The 21,990-nt window shown below is 34.4% G+C and overlaps 1 protein-coding gene across 1 annotated transcript in view; it reads left to right on the forward strand.

Moving 5' to 3' along the window:
* LOC124375039 (exocyst complex component 5) overlaps positions 1-5,527 on the forward strand; it is a 74,663-nt gene extending 69,136 nt beyond the window's left edge. The window contains exons 16-17 of the mRNA XM_046833167.1: positions 2,309-2,469; positions 5,325-5,527. Of these exons, the coding sequence (XP_046689123.1) occupies positions 2,309-2,469; positions 5,325-5,423 (260 nt within the window). The 3' untranslated portion in view covers positions 5,424-5,527. The remainder of the gene's footprint in view (positions 1-2,308; positions 2,470-5,324) is intronic.
* Positions 5,528-21,990: the final 16,463 nt, after the last annotated feature.

Raw genomic sequence — 21,990 nt, forward strand, 5'->3', positions numbered from 1 at the left:
TGTAGTATAATACTAGACATTGTGACGGACTAAAGTACAATACCATTCTTATAGTATTATACAAGTGTGTAGAATAGTCATTTAACCCATTCACCTACTTCGACGAAGCCAATCCGCTGCTTCCGGCGCAGGCCCTGCCATACTTCGACGGAGCGCTTCCGCGGCTGTAATAGTTCATTTTAAACTCAGATAGCTGCACTAATCAAACTATGTTTAGTTTCTATGGTTACTTGTTTGTTTAGAACAGTATTTTTTTTCATTAGTTGGCTTAACCCTCTCCCGGGCAAACGCCTCGAAACGCCTCCAATCGCCTCCAACTGCTTTATCAACGCCGTCTGCTTTGTGCTGCTGTCTTACGATTGTTTGGGGAACTAATACTGGAAATATCTATTGGCAGTATCATTGTTGCCTTGTTTATTCATAGTTCTATGACTAGGGACGCTATCTAGGATTAATAATTTGAAACGATTCATTCATTTCTTCATTGACGGTGATCTTGTTGTTTAGTAGTACAATTCTTTCTGACTTGTGCTGCTATTTTGCATAATTTGATGAACTATTTGGGACTTTTTATAACCACTTATTTACTGAAATCATTTCGTTAATTGTTTTCGCAGTCTTTACACTTGGTTCTGTACTTCATAAATGGCAGGTTCAAGATGTTTGCGTGATAGCGAAATTGATCGCATTTTTGACAATGAAGTGGATGATGAAGGTGATGGTTTCAGTGACGATGAAAGTTCCATGAATAGCGATGTATTTAGTGATGAGGAAATTCACCATTCTAACCAAGAAGATAGGGACACTGATGACTCGCCACGTGATCCGGCGCTGCCTCGCGCCGACGGCACCGCGAACCGTGTCCCACCATTGCCTCGCGCCTCTGGTACCGCCACTTGGGTCCCGCCTGACTGGTCTAGACAAAGATAACACTAGACAAAGTCTTAGTGTTATCTTAATTTTTATATTTATAACCCTTTATATATAACAATTTATACAACGATTAAAACAAGATTTTTCATGTAATTTTGACTTTTTGTTTGATTTTAATTTACCTCATAAGGTTGATATTTTTTTAAATAAATACAACGTTATTATAGAGGATTTAATCATCTTTGTAACGATGTACAATAAATAATAGTTTTATTAAAATAAAGTTCTTAACGTAGTAAAAACGCGAATAAGTGTGCCCTAGCGGCAGAGCGGGCGATTTAATTCAGCCCAGTAGCGCCAAAAGCGCGTCGCGGTAATTCGACCGGGAGAGGGTTAACTGACGTAAGCAAAGAATAACAGATGAATTTACTCCATATGATACCTGTTGTTAGTGTCCGTAAACATGGCTGGTAATAGGTTACGTGACAGTGAAATAGATCGTTTTATGAACGATTCTAATTATTGTAATGAAGAATTCAGTATCGGTAGTGATGAATCAGAGGTGGAATGGGATCGTTTGACACGGGAACAGTTTGAAAATGTTCAGTGCTGCTTCACATGGACGTATGCTTAGAGGCATATCACACTGTTGTGAACTACGAGTACTAAGGTGTGAGAGTTCTATATAATGTATGTGTGTGTGTGTGTGTGTGTGTATGTGTAAATATGGTATATAATATAAAAACGATATAATTGTGTGTAAATGTACTATAAAATATACAAAATTCTTTTGGTGTGTGACTTCTAAGGACAAATTAGGTAGGCTATACAATAATAATTTCGTTGCATGTTTTCTTAATTTTGGGAATAAAATATTGGTGGTGGCCAACATAAAATTTTTTGAATGAATAAATTTATGTTATTACCGGTATATTATAAGTAATATCTCGTAATACCTTCATTCATAGTTTTTTTTTTTTTTTTTTTTTTTTATGCAGTGAGTTTTAAATGGTAGGTAAGCTCAAGAAAAACACTGCTACAAAATCTTTTTTGAAAACAATGATTTACTAGAAAGTTACAGCTAAATATCTGCACACCTAAATAATGGGCAAAAATAATGGAATTCCTTGGCCCTACTGTGTGCTAAAATATTAGTAGGTGGATGGGTTAAGCCTGAGAGGCTGGGAGTACTTGAGAAGTTGCTTCGATCAGCATAAAATATACAGTCCTTTTGAATCCTTTATACATAGAATATTACATAAATAGTGACATATTAAAATTGAAAATTATAATTTTACTATCAACAAAAATCAATCTTATAAAAAAGCAGACTTATTTTATGGGATGTGTTATTGTTTTATTTTACATGCAACTAGAAGTTATAGCCTATATCAGTAACTACCTTTCAATTAAAAACAACAAACTCTTGTTGAAGGAGCGATGTGTGCAATCTGTGATGTAAACGAGTACCGCAAATGTGTAAAGGAGCTGCGGTCGCCACTGGTAAACACACTGTTTGACACTCTCCATGGACTCTGCAATTTGCTGCTGGTCAAACCAGAAAATCTCAAGCAGGTCTGCACAGGCGACACTCTGGTGAGTCCAATGTGAAGTGTTGTCATTATAGGTCTTAGTTCTTTTGATACTGATCTTTGAGTTAGCACAATGTAGTGAGTCTCACTTGAAATCTAAAGCTTCTTGTAATTGATCTCAAATTTCTCTCAGTGGCAGTGTTTAAAAAAATATATAATGTTATATAACATTCTATACAGTATTCTAAAAACATCTTATCTGTCAAGATAAAAAATATTAATTGAACATTTTTGACCTTTACCAAACTTATAATACTATTTATTAATATTTAAAAAATAAAAATATACAACAGATAGAGAACGTAAATTTGAGTAATACATTAAAACGTTTCAACAAATTTTAGGTTTAAAAACTATTTTTATAGATTACAGATAAAAACAATATAACATAAACAGATATTTCAATTTGCAAGAAACCATAAAGTAAAACTTGATGTTCACCTTCATTGTCCAAGCTTCTAACTAATAATTCATGTCATATAATGAAACATTAATATAATTAATTAGAGATTTTATAACATGTGTAAATTGAGTATTAATTCTTTGATTAGTATCAAAAAATGATACTGTTTGATCACAGTTTAAAGTTGTAATTAGAAAGACCACCCATCACCTTCTTTGTTTTAACCAAAACCCCCTAAATTTCGACTCCAAAGAACTCTGGAAAATAATTTGTAACACACAAGAATACTCCAAAATGGTACTTTAGGGGGGAGGAGTATGGGTAAATTTTTAAGATTTTCAAATGTAAACAGTTTACAGTTTGAGCCGTACCTTATTTTAAAAGTGGTATTTCTCAATCATCCACGATAAAGCGAAACTTTAAATACAACAAATGTTAGTTTTTAAGATACATATTGATAGGTGTAATCAAAGTCATACCTTGCTATTTGAATTTTTTATGTTGAAATGTCCTAAATTTGAACCATTTGAAAAAATAGGAAATGTGCAGAAAAGTGATAACTGTAACATATTTTTAGAAAGAGTACTTTTTTGGTACCCTGGATAAAAATTGGGATGTGCTAAAAATTTTTTAATGAGGTTACAGTAAAGGAATTCTTAAACCGTGCATCACAATTAGTTGACATTTTGGTCCACCCTGTATACAAGAAGTGAAATAAATTAAAATATTTTTAGCAAAATGATCAGGCACCTTTAAAATGTGGTACAGCTTGATCTGCCTTTATATTTGAAAAATTTTTAAAAAGGACCCAATTTGGGATATTTTTAGTTGTTCCAAATTACTGTGAATTTTTACTTAAGAACTCTCTAATTTTAGAACATAATTTGAATAGTGACATCTTGGCGTCAGTTACGTTATTCACATTTTTATACCTGTGTTGAATCTATTGCGAAATTTATAATTCTTATTTAATTTAAAAAGTAAAAGTATGTCTGAAATCAGCAGACTGCCCAAGTACTTGTACTACTTTACAAAACAGTAATATGCAATAAAGGAGTTCTTCTCATTTTAATACTTTAACCCTCCCATGGTTCACTATACAACTCATTATAGTTCAGCCAGATACCAATTTTAGCTGGACTGATGGCATAATCTAACCAATAAAATAAGTACTGTGAATATGTTATGAGAATAATCAAATGGATTACTGAGCAATTACAGATTATTTGTAGAATTTTACTTTAGATTGGCCTAGTAGTCCGTGGAGAAATCAATAAAGGCAACTACAGCAGATCTTGATCTAATTGACAGGTACGGAGAGAGATTTAAATTTTCAGAATACTGACAGTCATTGAATTCTATATATTAGCTGCAGATCTACTCCAAGTTGTGCCAGCTCTTGCTAAACACTGTAAACAAATTGAAAGTTATGTAAACACAACATGAATATACAGCCTAAATAATATACTAAAAATAACAATTTAATTTTAGTTTTTAAATTAATAAAAAGTGAGTTGCAACATTGAATAATAATTGTAAATAGATAAAAATAAGCTATTTTAACTTTTATACCAAAGAAATTTTGATTTACATGTTTAAGATCAGTTACTGAGTAGACAAGGTATTTGTACTGATTTTGTATCTGTAAATACAAGGGCTGTTTTTTATTTCAATCTCTAATCTCATGCCATGAAGGCTATGTCTACGGTGTGAGCAGTAGTCAATCGCGTATCTTCCCCACTACATTTGTCACTGCCGAGTTCAAGTAGTCAGTTTAAACTGAGGTGCAGTTCCATAAACATGGCTGCCTTTATTGATCCTCTAGCCAAATGTAAGTTAAAAATGTTATTCATTTCCTGCAAGCAGAAAGGAATAGTGCAGCAGAAATTCATAGGAGAAAACATCGTAATTGATGGTTGTGCATAAATCACATCAAAAGTTTAAACAAGGCTGAAGGTCAAATTCAAGGAATATCAGGAATATCAAAGTTTAAGCCATTCGGCAAGTTTTGTGGGTGTCAGTCAACATTTTTGGCACCTAGCAAGTACAAATCTTTTTTTAGCTTATGTGTTTTGTAACCATTGAGTAAAGAGAATATTTGGCCACTTCTAGAAATCCACAGACCAAGGCACTTATTATGTATCAGCACTTTGTCAATTTGTTCAACAAGGCTGTCTCTAGCGAAAGACTTGCGTCCTTGACTTCCTTCATCTTGCATGTCAGTTTGGCGGCCATGTTTATGTAACTGCAGCTCAGCACATACTAGCTACTTGAACTCGGCAATGACAAATGTTGTAGCAGGGAAGATGAGGGATCAATTACTGCATACACTGCAGATCTACCATGTGTCTAGCCGGTATGGCGTGAGTTCGGAGCTTGAAAAAAGAGGCCCCCATACAAGGCAAGAGTTTTATATCAATAATTTTGTTTTAAATTAATGTTTTCTTGTGTTTTAGGCTGGGTTGGATCGTTCCATTCTGCTTAATTTCATACAGCTGAGAAGTGACTACAAGACACAAAAATTGGCAAGTTCTCTTAAAGGACTTGCAGCATAGCTCATTCTTGAATAATCCCTGTATACTATTTACTTTGTAATTATGTATTTATTATTAATTTATAACAATTACAAAATATTATATAACTATATTTTATAACAAATGATGTATTGTATTTGCCTTTTATTTCACGCCCTTTAATTAATCCATTATTGCTAATAATATTCAGGGTTTAAGCCCCGATCGCATTTTGCGAAATGAGCAGAGAAAATGCAAAGCTGTTGAGAAAAGCTTTTGTAAAATTGCGACGTAAGCAAGAAAGAAATTTTCAAAAAACCGTATTTTGAAAATTGGTGATATTATAGGATCATACATTTTGTCATCACATTTAATTTCATATAAAATATTAGACACTGTACGGCGATGCCAGTTGACAAACTGACGCTTGCCTACTCTCGGATCAAAAAGTATAGATACCCGAGTTTGAACGTTAACCACAAACTAACTAATATAGTTAAAATTATGGGTGTTACATTAAACTTAACCTTGTTTATTTCTGTGTCTAGACGTATAAAGCAAATTATTTACAACCAAGTTTTGTGTCTGTAAGAATGAAAAAAAAGGTACCCGTTTTGGCAGTTTACTACTGGACTGCAATTTTGAAAGTTAAATTATTCATTGTTAAACCTGCCAGGGGACCCAAGATCATATGAAGAAAGCTGGTGGGAAGTTGTTTAATATATATAAACAATATTGAATTTATTATGGTCCCTTCTGGCGCCCACGACAGCCGCGCGTTCCAACAAACATGTGCCAGCCACGGCAAATTAACAAAATCTGTTTAACAAAGTTAAAGTGGTGGTATTAAAACTATATTTTAAATTGTGTTTACAAAAATAAATTCCTTTTTAAAACTCAATAAGATGACCAATGCTGTTTTTTAACCAAATCTGGTTGAGAATGAAAGTTCAAATAGTTCCAAATACCTGGTTTGGCAACACTTTATCCATATAATTCAAAAATTCTAAAATTATATACTCCAATTTAGTACTTTTGTACATATTATCTTGTATAAAACTTTGGTATTGCAAGGTCTTAATAGGATTACAAGTTTTCCTGGTTATGAATGTTCAAACTGCAATTTGTAAGTACCAAAAGAGGTATCACTGTTGTTTTTACCAACATAAACACTTAAATTTAATGTTTGTAAACAATTTAACGTTTTGACTCAAAAATAAACAAGCAAGATTTTAATTTAACTCCCGTAATTGCTGAACTAGTTAGTTTGTGGGTAACGTTCAAACTAAGTTATCTATACATGTGAGGGTAGTATCCAACCAACAGCCGTGCTTGTTGCTATGACACCAGAATGAAAACAAATGTTGTATGCTTCTAAACGTCTTGTCGTGGCATCTGTAACTAGCACTGGGGATTTTTAGAGGTTATGTTATAGTCTGATTTTATTTTTAAATGACATACATTCATAAAAGGTAAAGTATGACCAAATTGGCCTAATTAGTTTTTTACAGATAAATTGATGTTGAAAGTAACTTTTTTAACAAAAAATTACCTTACTATTTAATTAATTTTGTATTTTAAATTAAGAGAAAACTTCTTTTTTTAATTTTATTTTCTAACTACACTGCTTTTAATAAAACCCCTAAAACATCTTTTAATTATTGATGTCATAAACATTTTAACAACACTATATATATATTAATGTAAATATTGGTAGTGGAGGCTAAAGTATTATAGAACTTCAGATTGTTTTTCGATAAGTATTATTGTAATCTCCCGCAAAATAACAATGCCGTTAATAAGTGCTAAAAGACAAATATTTTTCCTAAAATGTCTGAAGAGCTTGTAGCATTTATGCTAAAAACATTTTCATCTCAGCTTAAACCCTGATAATATTTCAGGTTGAGTTTTTTCTTAAACTTTCAGTTATTTTGAATTTTGGAAAGAACGTTCCATTTTGGCTTGATTTTTGTTGAAAAAATTGTATTTTATTCAATACAAGTTAGCATTATTCTGTGAAGTTAACTGTCAAATATTAACCCTAGATATCGTGTTATGTTAACATGTTAACTGCCACGCCTATATCTAGCGAGATCCCTGTATTGCCAAACTGTTCCATTCAATATATTATAATCATATGTTATTTATTCATCTTGTATAAGTTAGTTATAATGACTTTTGGCAAATTATTAATATAAGGGGCTTTATTAAATATGGACCGATCGGGTCGGCAAGGAAAATATTTTGCTACTAAAAATTGTTGCTGACCCGATCGGTCATGCAGGTTTGACTCTTGTAGAACAATTTTATACTGTGCGGTTGGCAATACTTTAGATTTTCCTCCAAACTATCTACAGATGTATCGTTTGCGCGCTTTACTGTTCTCCCAAGCTTCTATTCTAGTCAATTTTGGACGCAAAACGAGATCTAGTGGTTGCTTACAACTGATTTAGTGCTATTTCTTATAATTTATTTGTAATGTTGTTTTAAGTGTTTATAAAAATGAGTGATCAACTTGATGAGAATGAAATAAATAGGTTTCTGAATATTCCTGGTATGTCGAGTGAACCTGATCATGATGACATTAGTGATGGCGGTTGGTTTAGCAGCGAATATGAGGATATGGAGTGTGATAATACGGACGACCCGGACTTTGTGCCAAGTGATACGTCGATCTCTGAAAGTGATGACAAAAATATGCAGGATGAGGTTGACTTGAATGTGGTGAATAGGGAATTTTACGAAAGTGGGAGCAGGCTCAACCACAAAGTGAGCAATCTGTTGAAGACCTGAATGTACTAACCGAGAGTGATGTAAACAATGTTGTGTTTGAAACTTTGAATGAAAGATATAAGAAACTAAAGAATAAAGCCGAAAAAGCTCAAATGAAGAGGAAATGGAGCTTTCCTGAAGGTAAACAACAAAATATTATATTTGATGGTAGCTCAAAATTCAATTGTAATTTTGCCAAAAACATCTGAGCTGATTAACTATTTTTTTGTATTTGTTATAAACAACATTCTATAGATTATGGTTTATGAAACCAATAGAAATGCGGCTCAAGTAATGCAAAAAAAAAAACGATGAATCGCAGTATTAGGCTTAGGAAATGGTGGCTAACAAATCTTGATGAAATTTTTAGGTCTTTTGTTGTACATGGGCCAAGTTCCATTGCCAAGGTTGACTGATTATTGGTCCACACGAATCCTTAACAGGAACCTAGTTGCACAGCATGTAATGAGCTGGAATCATTTCAAACTTCTGTTACGATTCTGGCATTTTAATAATAATGACAATCTTGAGCAGGAAGGTCGCTCAGCTAAGGTTTTGCCCCTTATTAATCATCTAAACCAATGCTTCAAGGCAAAATAGTCCAGTTGAAAACTTGGTCATAGATGAAAGTATGATCCTGTTTACAGATCTCCTACTCTTTAGGCAATACTTCCCAAGCCCAACGAAGCCCATAAATATGGGATCAAGATCTTCAAAATCTGTGACACAACTGAGTATACCTTGAAAATCAAAGTGTACATGGGAAGGTGTACTGGAGTTGATGATGGCTCAACCTTGGCAATGTCTGTTGTAATGGAGAAGTTCAAATGATGTAGACGAAACATCCCGCTGGGTTTGCTGATACTGGTAAAAAAACCAGACAGGGCAAAGCAATATTGAAGCCAATCATTGAGGTAGAGTATAATGAAGTGAAAATGGGCATTGATCTGTCAGATCAAATTTTTCCCTGTGGTACTGCTGTACAAAAATCAATGCATTGGTATCAAAAAGTTGCTGAAAAAAAGATGTTACTTAGAACTGCGACCGTACATGCATGGCTTGCATACAAGGACAATGTGGGTGCTAATGCTCAGAACAGACAGAAATATCTGTATTCTATCTGTACGTTTAGAGAAAAAATTGTGTATTCCTACTAAACCTTGAAGATGGAATTGTACAACCTGTGCGTGTAACTGGCCACCACCATCTTTTGGATACAACTACTTTCGTGGGCGAAGGCGAAAACCGGCAGAGAATAAGAAAAACCTGCAGAATCTGCTACTAGAGAGTGGCGAGGCAAGATCTTCAAACAAACAAAAAATTGAAGAAGATGACTACGCTCTGTGAAAAATGACCTCAGAAGCCTTTCCCCTGTAAAGACTGTTTCAAACACATTCATAAGTAGAGAAAAATCTAAAAGGCAATTACAGTCCAAGTAACCATAACGTACCATAAAGTATTGCTAGCTAAACTAAGGCTAATAGGGTTTTCTAGTCATGTATTAACTTGGCTGAGATCTTATCTGTCAGGGAGATGGCAGTGTGTAAAAGTGGATGACATGACTTGGGACTGGGAAATTGTTACTTGTGGGGTGCCACAGGGATCGATTCTTGGTCCTTTATTATTTGTACTGTACGTGAACGACATTCATTCTGTACTTAAACATAGCTCATATCACATGTATGCTGATGACCTGCAAATCTATTCACACTTTAAAATTGACTCCATTAATGAATGTATCACCAAAATCAATAGTGACATTACAAATATCGTTATGTGGTCCAAAAATCATGGCCTGAGAATAAACCATGCAAAAACGAAACCAATCATTATTTGTCACTCTCGTTTACGAAACTCAATAAACTTCAATACTATTGAAACGTTAACTGTAAATGGTAACACCCTGCCATACTACGACAAAGTGAAGGATCTTGGTTTGACTATAAACTCAACTTTGACTTGGACTGACGCTGTTGCGGAGATTTGTAAACGGGTTTTCGCATCTATTCACTCACTGAAACGTTTACAACGATTTTTACCAGAACATATCAAGCTGCTCTTGACTAAATCACTCGTACTTCCACATTTCAATTACTGTAACTCCGTGATCAATGATATGACCATAGTGCTGAGTGAGAAGCTGCAAAGAACTCAAAACTATTGTATACGTTACGTTTACGATGTGAGACGGGAGCAGCACATCACACTGTACTATATTCAGTCAAATATTCTAAAATTAAAAGATCAAAGATCCATCAAAATTTAAAACTAGTTCATTCAATATTGAAATTTGGTTTTCCAAGATATTTTTCTGAATATTTTAAATCTGTGTCTCATGTAGGTGTAAGAAGCACTCGCTCTGGCTCATACATTTTGAGAATGCCTCAGCACAGGACTGCAGTGTTTGATAAGTCATTCCATGTAATGGCTTGTAGGTTGTGGAATGCCCTTCCCCAAACAATTACTTCCATCGATAGCAGTTCCCGGTTTGTGGCGAAACTGAAAGATATGTATCTTGAGCGGTTAGCCGGGGCAGTTCCGGTCTGAGATGCTGTGGGCGTGACACTGGCAGAGGGATGAATGTGAGATTGTGTGTGAAAAAGTTCATTTAGCAATAAATACTTTAATTTATTTGTATATTAAAATTATAAATTTATATTATGTTTTAAGAATAGTAGAGATGGTTAATTTATTAATGTGTTAAATTTTAATTATAACACGTTAAAATATTACATTAATTTCACCACTTTGTGTAAATGTAATTATTTCTTTATTTTATTATCTTTATTATGTTTTGTTTTATTTTTAGATAATATTTATTTAATGTTTTAAATTTTACATTGCAACAGGTTAAGTGTAAGAAAGGGCCATGCGGCCCTAACTTTGCCTGTAAAAATAAAGAATTTTTCATTTCATTTCATTTCCAAGTAACGTGTATTTAGACCACATAAAGTGCATTTGTCAGTTAATGGTATTTTTTATGTTAATTTTAGTTCAAGCAGTATTGTTTTATTTCTTAATTTTTAATAATAATTTTTCTATCAGTAACGAGGTTTTTCACAAGAGAGAAAATATTTGATTCATGTCAATGTTAATTAAGTTACTCAAATAAGCATATTTTTCAAATGTTTAGTATTCATTTTGTATTTCTCTTTTTTTGCAAGTTTAACATTGTATTTCATAAGTAAAAATAACATTGTACACATGTGTTTTTTATTTCAAACCTATACAACAATTTGCATACAAACAAGACGTTAATTTTCAGTAATTATGATATAAATCCATGTTTTTTAAAATCAAATACAACATAAAACATTTTAGTAAGATTTAGAGCACCTTTTCATGTAATATTATTTTTCTAAACACAGTGTCATAAATCTAAAGATAAATATAAAGAAAATCTAGCCGGCCCAATCGGGTCGGCACATTTTGGTCTAATGACTTGCGTTTTTCGAACAGCTGTAAAAGGCTTAGAAATTACACATAATGCTATCTAGGAGGCATGGAATGTACCTTGTTGCAGTAATACAATCGTTTGCCACTTGCTATCAGGGGAAGCCATCTATCGACTAGATAATAAAACTCTGCCTCTGATATGCTGGTCCGATCGGGTCGGCGGAATATTCTTCTGGTCATCTTCAGCTTTTTTCAGAAAAATCAACAAAAATATGTCCCTTGCATAAATGATGTATTATTGCGTATAGTGTTTCTTGTAAATAGATACAGATTCTACTAATATAATTGAACAAATATTCCCATTACCCAGAATTGTTTTCAAGTAAAATATAATGTTTATTTTTATATTTCTATAACATAGCAATCAACTTTCACCCTGTCTTATGTAAAACAAACATAATTTTTAAAAACATCCAAGATATACAAAATATACTATTTTTATAAGGAACCTTAGAATTTTAAGAAGTGTAAATTATTTTCCTGGAAAAATGTTTACAAAAAATGTAGAAACACGAACAATTGCTATAGTACACAAAAATAATTTGTTGCCTAGTTATCAGTAAGCTGTAACAGAAAATATAGTGTTTTATTACAAAAAAATATTCTCTACTGTTGATTTTTATATGAACAATCAAATTGCACATTTCAGTGGAAAACCAATATTGTTCTATGCAAAAATTTTAAACAGCCCTACCATATTCAATAATTTGAGTTATTAAACACGTTCTTTTATTTAAATTTCATTATATCTTATATACTAAGCTATCATGTAGGATCAAGTACATAATATTAAAAATTATAAAAATAAAATGTTAGAGGGTGTAAATTAACAGAACTATATCAAATTTTGACTTCTAAAAATTAAAATTATTAAAATATTTCACCTTTTTCCTTACTGTATGTTATCAATACAGTTGATACGGGAAATAAAATAATTGTTCAAGTTGGACAAGAAGTGAATAGTGAAATGAAAACAAAACAAAAATATTATGTGCTATGAATACTTTGGAGGTCATCTTCAGCACTGTCAGGATCTTGATAGTCATCACCACAGGCCTCAGAGTGAAGAAGTAATGTATCAATTTCTAGTTCATTTAGAATGTGTGACATTGCATGAATAAAATATAAGCAAGTAAAAATTATAAAATTAAATATTAATTGAAGTTTTTAATTATAAACTAATAAGTTTTAGCTTATAAAACTAAAACTAGGCTAATTAGTTTTTGGAAAAACCCTAAAACTGCATTTCATAAATCATATACCTAAACTGACATGATACAAACATCAGTGATGGCAAGGATTGTAGAAACTAGAGCAGCTTCATCCTTCAACTGAACAGTCAGCTGTATTGCCATTCCATAATGCAGAATATTGCCATATATAAATTGATAAGGAAACTGTTCAGCTATTCAGTCATTTTATTATGTGATTACATTAAAGTTGTTTGAGTACTATGATAGAGCGCCAGTGGGTACATATATATTCAAGGTTGTTTAAAAATCTATTAAATATCTTTTAAACACTTTCTAACAATGTTTTTAAAGCATAGAACGCTCTTCAGACCTCCAAAGTATCAGTCATTGAAATTGTTTACCTAAGGGTTTTGGAATGTTCAGATCAGCCGCTGATATAAGTGGTGTTGTAAATAATGTGTTTGCTATATCTGATGTTTTAACATTAATAGTTTAGCGTTAACAATATTACTTTGAAACTCACTCCAATCAGTTTTCAATTTTCCACCATAGAAGCCTATTAATTGAAGGGAGAAAGGACTGAAGGGATACGGAAATGAGTGTATGGTCACTCCCTGATGGATCGGGAAGTACAGACCAATTGACTCGAGTTGCCAAAGCCAGACTGCAGATAGATAAATCACACAAAAAATACGCTTGTCCTAAGGCACAAATGAGTTGCCAACCAGTCTAGGGGACGTGCTGACCTCAGAGTTTATGTGATCCCCAATGAACTGGGAAAATACAGATCATGGTGAATCTGTTATTATGGAAAAAAGAACCTGACACTGATCATGAGCCAACTTCAACAGAAGCAGATGTTGAGACAAGACAAAACAAACATTACACAATCTACAAGTGTTTTGGCACTATCTCCAGATGATAGATGTAGAAGAGTGGCTTGTTGAAGGTTATGTTTCGGAATCTACAGCCAATGGATCTCGATGACGACCAAATCATTGCTGCATTTTAGGCAAAAAAGGAGGGATACTTCCGCAAGGTCAAGATTGACAAATGTGAAACAAAAATCCATTACTGAATTCTTTAAATAAGGTACTATACATACGCTTAAGATTTTATTCACGTTTTCATTTAATTAAAAAACTGTTAATGTTTGAAATGTATTCAGCAACATAGAAATGCTGGTATTTACAAGTACAATAAAGTTGTCCGCTTATTGTAGTACACTGCATACATGTAGTTTTTTTTTCTAGCTTTTTTTCTCCTCCAAATATCAGACATTTTGGCCGTTGACAGGACCGAGCCATGGTCGGATATTAGAGGTTCCACTGTTCATAGAGGATAGAGATGACGCTGTCTTTAGTACCACTCAAGACCAATAGGGGATCTGAAGCCAACCAATCAATGCTTGGGCTCAGGTGAATGCTTGTCAAGCCTCTTGCATGAGCATGTTACACTCCAGGAAAATCATGTGACTCAGCCCTGCATCAACTGGTATGCTGGATTGAGAAGGCACTATCAGCGAAAGAAGTAGCTATAGGTGTCATTCTGGACATTGATAGAGCTTTAGACAATACAGACACTCTGGCGATAGTCAATGTGGTCTCATGACGTGGTATTGAGGGTCAAATATGTGACTGGGATAAGAACCCACTCCCGGATAGGGAGGTTACCTCCAATCTTATGTGAGCGAGCATCAGTGAAAGGTCTATCAGGTGTTGTCCCCAGGGTGGCGTCCATTCTCCCCTTCTGTGGAACCTAGTTGTGAACAACCTACTTGTGTCTTTGAACAGAAGTGGTGTCTTCACATAGGAGTATGCAGATTACATTGTGATTCTTGTGAGTAGTAAGTTGAACACAACAGTTACGGAACTGACCAATGTTGCTTTGAACATGGCGGGAAACTGGTGTGATAGGATGGACCTTAGTGTCAAACCCATCAATGCTGCTGTGATTGCCTTTACAAGTTGGAGGGTATTGGTCAATTCTTATCGAGAGGCTCTTCCAATGAGTTCAGTTCGAGCTCAAGTACTTGGGAGGGTACTGAACTTGGGATCCCACAATGATTGTCGCCAGGGGAAAATTATGAGGTCTTAGAGACTTAGGCTGAGGTTTTTTTATCGGATTTATGTCTTCTTTGGTTAGACCTTCACTAATGTTTGGGGTGTCATCTATTAGTCAAAAATGGAGGCCAGGATGGCATTGGCTAGTCTGGCTCGAGTCCAAAGGATGGCTTGCCTTGCTATCACTGGGGTTTTTCCAATTGCGCCGGGCACAGCTTCTCAACCTCTGCAAAATTAGCCTCCTGATTCAAGAGAATGCTCTCCATATGATCTCTGCTAAGATTCCTTCCACAAATTCTTCAGATTGTTATACCTCCTAGAAAGACTTGGTCGAAGGGTAAGAAACCTCATCTACCAGCGGAGCTTGAATAAGTTTACGGACGTCTCTAAAAAAGGAAATGCCGCAGGCACCAGAATTGTGGGAGTAGGATCATGTAGGGAGCTGATGGTCATTATGAGTCCTTCCTCAGTCTTTCAGGCTCAAGTCACAGCCATTATGGAGTGAGGTTGAGAATCTTCATATGCGGTACCGTAAAATGGGGTAAATAGCAACACTGGGGTGAATAGCAACAAAACTTCCGAAAATCTTTTACAAAATGGTAGAAAGGCACAAAAACTGATAATCCACCGCGGGATATTTTTTTTTTGAAGCTGCAAACCTTGAAAGTTACAGGGAAAAATAACGTTGTTGTGTTGGCATCACTGTACTACTGTGTATTGAAGACGACACATGTGCTTTTAATAACCTCAACAATTGAATCTTTCTAAACTTCTCATGTAAGTACCAAACTAAGTTCTTTCATACAACCAAGTAGGTTTTTTTATTGTGCTAAAACATCTATGAGATCGATTACAGGAGTTAACAAATCTATCTATTCTGAAACATGTTGTTCAATAATTTTTAGGTTATCATGTCAGATATTTTTTAAATCACGGGATGAATAGAAAACAGAGAATTGTTGTGTTTCTTTTCACCCCACGGATTACAAAATTAGATAGTAAGGTTATAAAAATTATATATATATATACAATATTTTGTTGTTATTTTAGTGCTTGTTTACTGTCTCAGTTAGTATGGAGTTATATAGTATGCTTAAAATTTAGGCTACTATGAATGTTACTAAAAGTAACCAATTTTCAACAGGTCTAGGCCCAGGTAACCTAAATTAAATCTCAGTACCTACGTACATATCTTTCTTTCTCTCGTTTTAACAACTGTGTAGTAAATGTTTTAACATATATTATGTATCGTACTGTACATATAACATACCCATGTGTGTATGTTTAACATATGTACGGTAACTTAAGAAACATTTTTATGTTCGATATGAAACATATGTTTCAAGCACATTTTAAAAACAATTAGGTCTAATACAAAATGTTTTTTTCCAGCATGCCGAGAAACTATATATCTCTCAACAAACATAAAAAACACTCGGCTGAAGACTTAAAAAGGGCTCTGAGTTTAATAAATGATGAATGAGCTTAAAGAGTAGCGGCAGATTGCTCTGGCATTCATTACAGTGTGCTTTATAGACACATGAAGAAAGGTAGCGAGATGAAGAAGAAGGGGGGACAAACTGTATTGTCAGAAAAGGAAGAAAAAATTATTGTTGACAGACTAAAAACAGTCGGTGAATGGGGTTACCCGATTGATTCGATCACTCTACGGCTGTTGGTGAAAGAATATCTCGATAGGCGTGGAAAGACAGTGATCAAGTTTAAAGACAATCTTCCAGGAAAAGATTTTTGTGTATTCGTTTCTACAACGCTACAAAGCTCAATTATCTTTCCGAATGTGCCAAAACATCAAACGGTCTAGGGCAGCCGTAACACCTGAACTCATCAATGAGTATTTTGATAACTTGGAAGTCGAGTTAAAGGATGTCCCCTAAATCACACATTGTTAAACTACGATGAAACTAACCTGTGTGACGACCCTGGCCGAACAAAAGTAATAACAAGGAGGGGCTGCAAATATCCTGAAAGAGTAATGAACTCGACCAAAGCGTCCAACTTCTGTGATGTTTGCTGCGTCAGGTGATGGAACCATATTACCACCATATGTGGTATATAAAGCTCAGCATCTTTACGACAGCTGGAGGGAAGGAGGTCCAGCCAACTCCCGGTATAATCGTACTAAAAGTGGATGGTTCGATTCCTTCTGTTTTTCAGATTGGGTTGAAACTGTGGCTTTACCTTACTTTTAGACAGTTTTGATGGTGTGAAGTATCTCATTGGGGACAACTTGTCCAGCCACCTGTCACTAGACGTTATAAAAAAAATGCAACGAGAGCAAAGTTAAGTTTATCTTTCTACCGAGCAACTCAACTCACATAAACCCAACCACTAGACGTCGCATTTTTTCGACCGCTTAAGATATCATGGCACGCTATCCTCAAAGATTGGAAAAATGGGCCAGGTAGGTACGAGGCTACTGTCCCGAAAGATAAGTTCCCCAGCCTCTTAAAAAAGTTTTTGAGACTTGCAAACCTAATAATATTATATCAGGTTTCAAAAAGTGTGGAATAATCCCTATAAACCGCAAACCAGTGTTGGCAATGCTTCCAGGTTATGGCGTTTCCGATAGCGCTGCCGTGAGTTCAGCCCAGTCGTCGGCTGCCAATACACCTGGTACTGTATGTGAAACACCCTATTGAAGCAATTGATTCTTGTTTCAAAGAGCTTTTGCAACAATTGAGGCAAGGTGACTCCCCAAAACCGAGGAAGAAAAGAGTGAAGGTTTCGGTAGCAGCTGGGAAGAGTGGTCGGCGTCCAAGATTTTGTTGAGATGTCTGAAGATAATCCCGAAATAGTTGACCAAGCTGGGACTAGTACCGGTACCAGTACTGGAGTTTAGGGAGGCAGGCACCAAGATTACAAAAAAAAACAAAAAAGAAGGCAACCCAACCATCATCGTCTGACAGTGACATGTCAGACTATTCTGTCCAAGACACAGACAAAGAATTAATCTTGTCATCTCCAGACGAAGAGTCAGGTGTAGAGGAGCCCTTAAATACGCAATTGTCATTTCTTCCCGGAGATTTCGCTGTGGTAAAGGTCTATGGGAAAACTAAAGCCCACTTCAGACTATATGTTTGCCAAGTCAAAGATTATGAAGAAGGTGGTTACATCTGCCAGTTCTACAAAAAACAACCTTTTGCGAGAAAATTTGCTGTTACTTCCTTCGTAAGCAAAATCGATGTTGTCCGTAAACTTGGTGTTCCAATTGCCTTTGCCCCAAGCACATCACGTTTTAACAATACCATTAGTTTTGATGATGATCTCAGTGGACTGACATTATATTAAATAGTAGAAGTCAATCAAAAACCTAGCTAATGTTTGCTGCTTGTTTTCTTTTGTACCGGTAACTATTTTTTGTATTAATAAATTGTTTTACATGAAAAAGTGCATTTAAAAATCTGTTCCCATGTTTTTTTATATTGTAACATGTAAAAAGGTCGTAAAACAGTGTGTTTCCATTCATCCCAACACTGGGAAATAGAAATATCTAGCAAAAACAACAGATGTTTCTATTCACCCCTTTCCGTGGGGTGAATAGAAACAGTAACATTTTAATTTTTTTGGTGAAGGATATTTAAAAAAATAATTAATACTGCTTAATAGAAGAAGGCAAGACCGGAAAACTAAGGTAATTTTTCACTGGTTTTAGCATTAAATTTAATAACTGTTTTTTAGCTCCAAAGTTGAAAAACTGTTGCTATTCACCCCGATTTACGGTATAGGAGTAAAATTTAGATTTTCACAGATAACCAAACAGCATTAAAGGTGTTGGACTCTTGTAAGTTCAACTCCAAACTTGTCTGGGATTGTTATAAAGTTGTTTTTTCCCTTGACCAACCTGGGGTACCAAAATTGTGTCTATGCATAAGAATTTGGTACTTCTGGTAGTAATAAGCATCTTTAAGTCTTCAAATGACTTCTCAAACTGTTAATATTCTACTGCAACAATATTATTTACTTGCTTTAATTTTCTGTTTTATTTAATACTTATTTAATTATAATTTTCATCTCTGTTTTGAGACAGGACAGAAAAGTCCCATGAAAAGTCTAGAAATCCTCCAGCAATTGCTGAGTCTTCAACCATTTCATCATCATGCATAGACAGTTGAGAAGGCCTCCATAAGCATTGGTTAGTGTTCTTTGCTACCATTTTCATCTATTATCGCATTTAAAATTATTTTAATTTGTCAGAGATTTTCAAATTAAATCGTTTATTGTCAGGACACTACAATAGTGTATAACAACGTCAACAAGTTATAACATGTGAAACAAGTTAAAGAAGCATACTATTACTAGCATTGTAAAATTCATTTACAATATATATACACTTCTTAAGCAACATGTTTTTTATGGAGGTTTCAAACCTAGGCCTAGATAATTTTTTTATAAGTTCAGGTAAATCATCGTACAAGTTGATTCCCAGATACCTGAAGCTACTTTGCATGCTTGTGTATTTACACTTCATCAGCAACAGATCATTCCTATTTCTAGTAAAATAGTTATGGTTATCACAAAGGCTAACAAGGTCATTCAAATTATCTTTAACATACATCAAAACACTTAATACATAAACAGATGGCAGGGTTAGAATATTAAACTTTGCAAACCAAGCTTTACAGTGATCTCTGTTAGGTACACCAGCAATCAATCTAACAGCCCTTTTTTGCAGAATAAAAAGTTTTGTTGCATACTGTGTATTGCCCCATAAGGTGATTCCATAAGTGATAAAACTATGCACATAAGCATAATATACAAACAATAAATAATCAGTTGAAATTGTACCCTTTAATGCCCTAATTAAGAAAACACCTTTAGCAACTCGAGAGGCTATATAGTTAATATGATCATGTCACTTGAGATTCGACTGAACATGTATTACAAGAAACTTAATACTATTGTCGCTACTTTTATTGTAAAAATTGAGAGGTAGATTAGATCTTGAACTTTTTCAATGTTTATGCCAAGTTTATTTGCAGAACACCAATCAAAGACAGTAGAATTCTTATCGCTAAGTTTATTTACACCGTCCAAGCCTGATTCAGCACTAACCGATAGCCTCAAGTCATCTGTAAAGAGATATGTATTATTTAGATTTCCTGGGAGATCATTTATATAAAGAATAAATAATTTTGGCTCCAGTATTGGGCCTTGCGGCACTCCAAAGTTAACAGGTTTAGTTTCTGAATATGAGCCATTTAAATATACACGTTGTGACCTATTTGTCAGATAAGAGTTCAAAAGATCGAAACCTAATTGATTAAAACCATAAAATTTCAGTTTATTGACTAGAATACTATGTTCAACAGTATCAAAGGCCTTTGAAAGGTCGTAACTTCTAAAATTAACATTTTTTGTTCAAGGCCATCAAAATGAGCACTTCAAGAGCCTGTACCACTTTTATGGTACTGCAATTAGAACGGAAACCAAACTGAGTCACTGAACAACTTATTTGACTCTAAATAATCTACAATCTGCCCATGTACCAACTGCTCAAAGATCTTCAACACAGCTGGAATATAGAAATAGGTCTATAGTTGCAATGCTTGTCCATAGGACCTTTCTTATGAACAGGAATAACTTTAATAATCTTAAATATATCAGCAACGGTTCCACTATTAATACACTCATTAAACAAGTAAGTCAAGACCTCACAAATATGTTTGGCAGCAGCTTTTAGTATATGTGCATTGATACCAAAAACATCAAAACATGTGCTATTGCTTAGGCTAAGAATAGCTCCATAGGTTTCCTCCACCATTTCCTTCAAATTAAAGTTAAAATTTACAGTCTCTGAGTTACAGGACTTGTCAAGATAATAAAAATAATCATAGGTACTATTACCAATGCTTTTACAAGTTTCTTCCACAGAAGAGATTAAAAAATCATTAAAAGTGTCAGGTTTGAGAAATTCGAGACTTGGGAACTGGCCTGCTGTTGACTTTGGCTGACATTTTTATTATGCCCCAAGCAGCTTTGCTTTTATTTTTGGATCTATCTATTATACTATTGTTATGACTAAGTTTAGCTCTATTAATCTCACTTTTATACGCTGCTTTGAGACTTCTATATTTTGCCTTTACATCCTTATTATCATTGGTATTTTGAGTAATAAAATATAACTTATCCAGCTCAGACTTAAGTTTAACAAGACCATCATGATACCATCTAGTACATGAACTTTTAGCTTTTTTCTTTCTTTCTTGCAAGGAGAGAGCAGGTTTTATATTTTCTTGGACTTCATCTTGGTGCTTCACGTCATGCTTCTTGTTATTTGATTTCTCAACGATAGCTTGGTTTTCTTGAGAAGAGTCTCCTATATTCGTCAAGAGGAATTGACTAGACCTAGCAGTAAGTTGTTTAACCAGAGCAGCCACCTACTGTCAAAGCTCACAAAGACAGCTGGTACCAACTATTCAGGGGGAAGTTTTATCTCGAATAAAGTTAAAATGTAAATAAACACATTTAAATCTTAATTAGTTGCTTGATTAGATGAGAATCCACAAAAAGTTCTAAAAATATTGCTCTGAATAACTAACTTTGCCACTGACCAGTGCAATAAACAAATCATTTCAAGAAGGTTCTATTCCTAATTCATTGAAACTAGCAAAAGTTTATCCTAAACACAACAAAGGTCCAAAAAGTGATCCCACTAACTACAGATTAAGTTGTAAGTTATAATGCCATCAACGGATAGGAGGTTAGGATCCACCTGAGCCTAGACAAAGTTTTTTACTAATATGGTAGATAAAATGACCTTGTAACAAATGTAGCGAAAACAAAAAGAATCCTCTTCGAAACTGGAACAACTCAACAGAGTATGCAAACGTACATCTTAAAAAAGAAGTGATACTCCTGGGACTAGTTATTTACATAGATCTTACTTGGACAAAACACACTGACAGTTACGCAAAGGATTTCGGCTGGACATTTCTGCCTTAAAAAATTAAAAACTACTGCTGATATCACCACAGTTAGTACTTTGGACTTTGTGAGGCTCATATCACATATGGTATAATTGTATGGAGAGGCACATCTAGTATGGAGGGAGCTCTGATTTTACCGAAATGAGCATTAAGAATCCTGGGCAACTTACAAGAAATG

Source organism: Homalodisca vitripennis, chromosome 1 (assembly GCF_021130785.1).
Source record: "Homalodisca vitripennis isolate AUS2020 chromosome 1, UT_GWSS_2.1, whole genome shotgun sequence".
In the NCBI taxonomy this organism is placed as follows: domain Eukaryota; kingdom Metazoa; phylum Arthropoda; class Insecta; order Hemiptera; family Cicadellidae; genus Homalodisca; species Homalodisca vitripennis.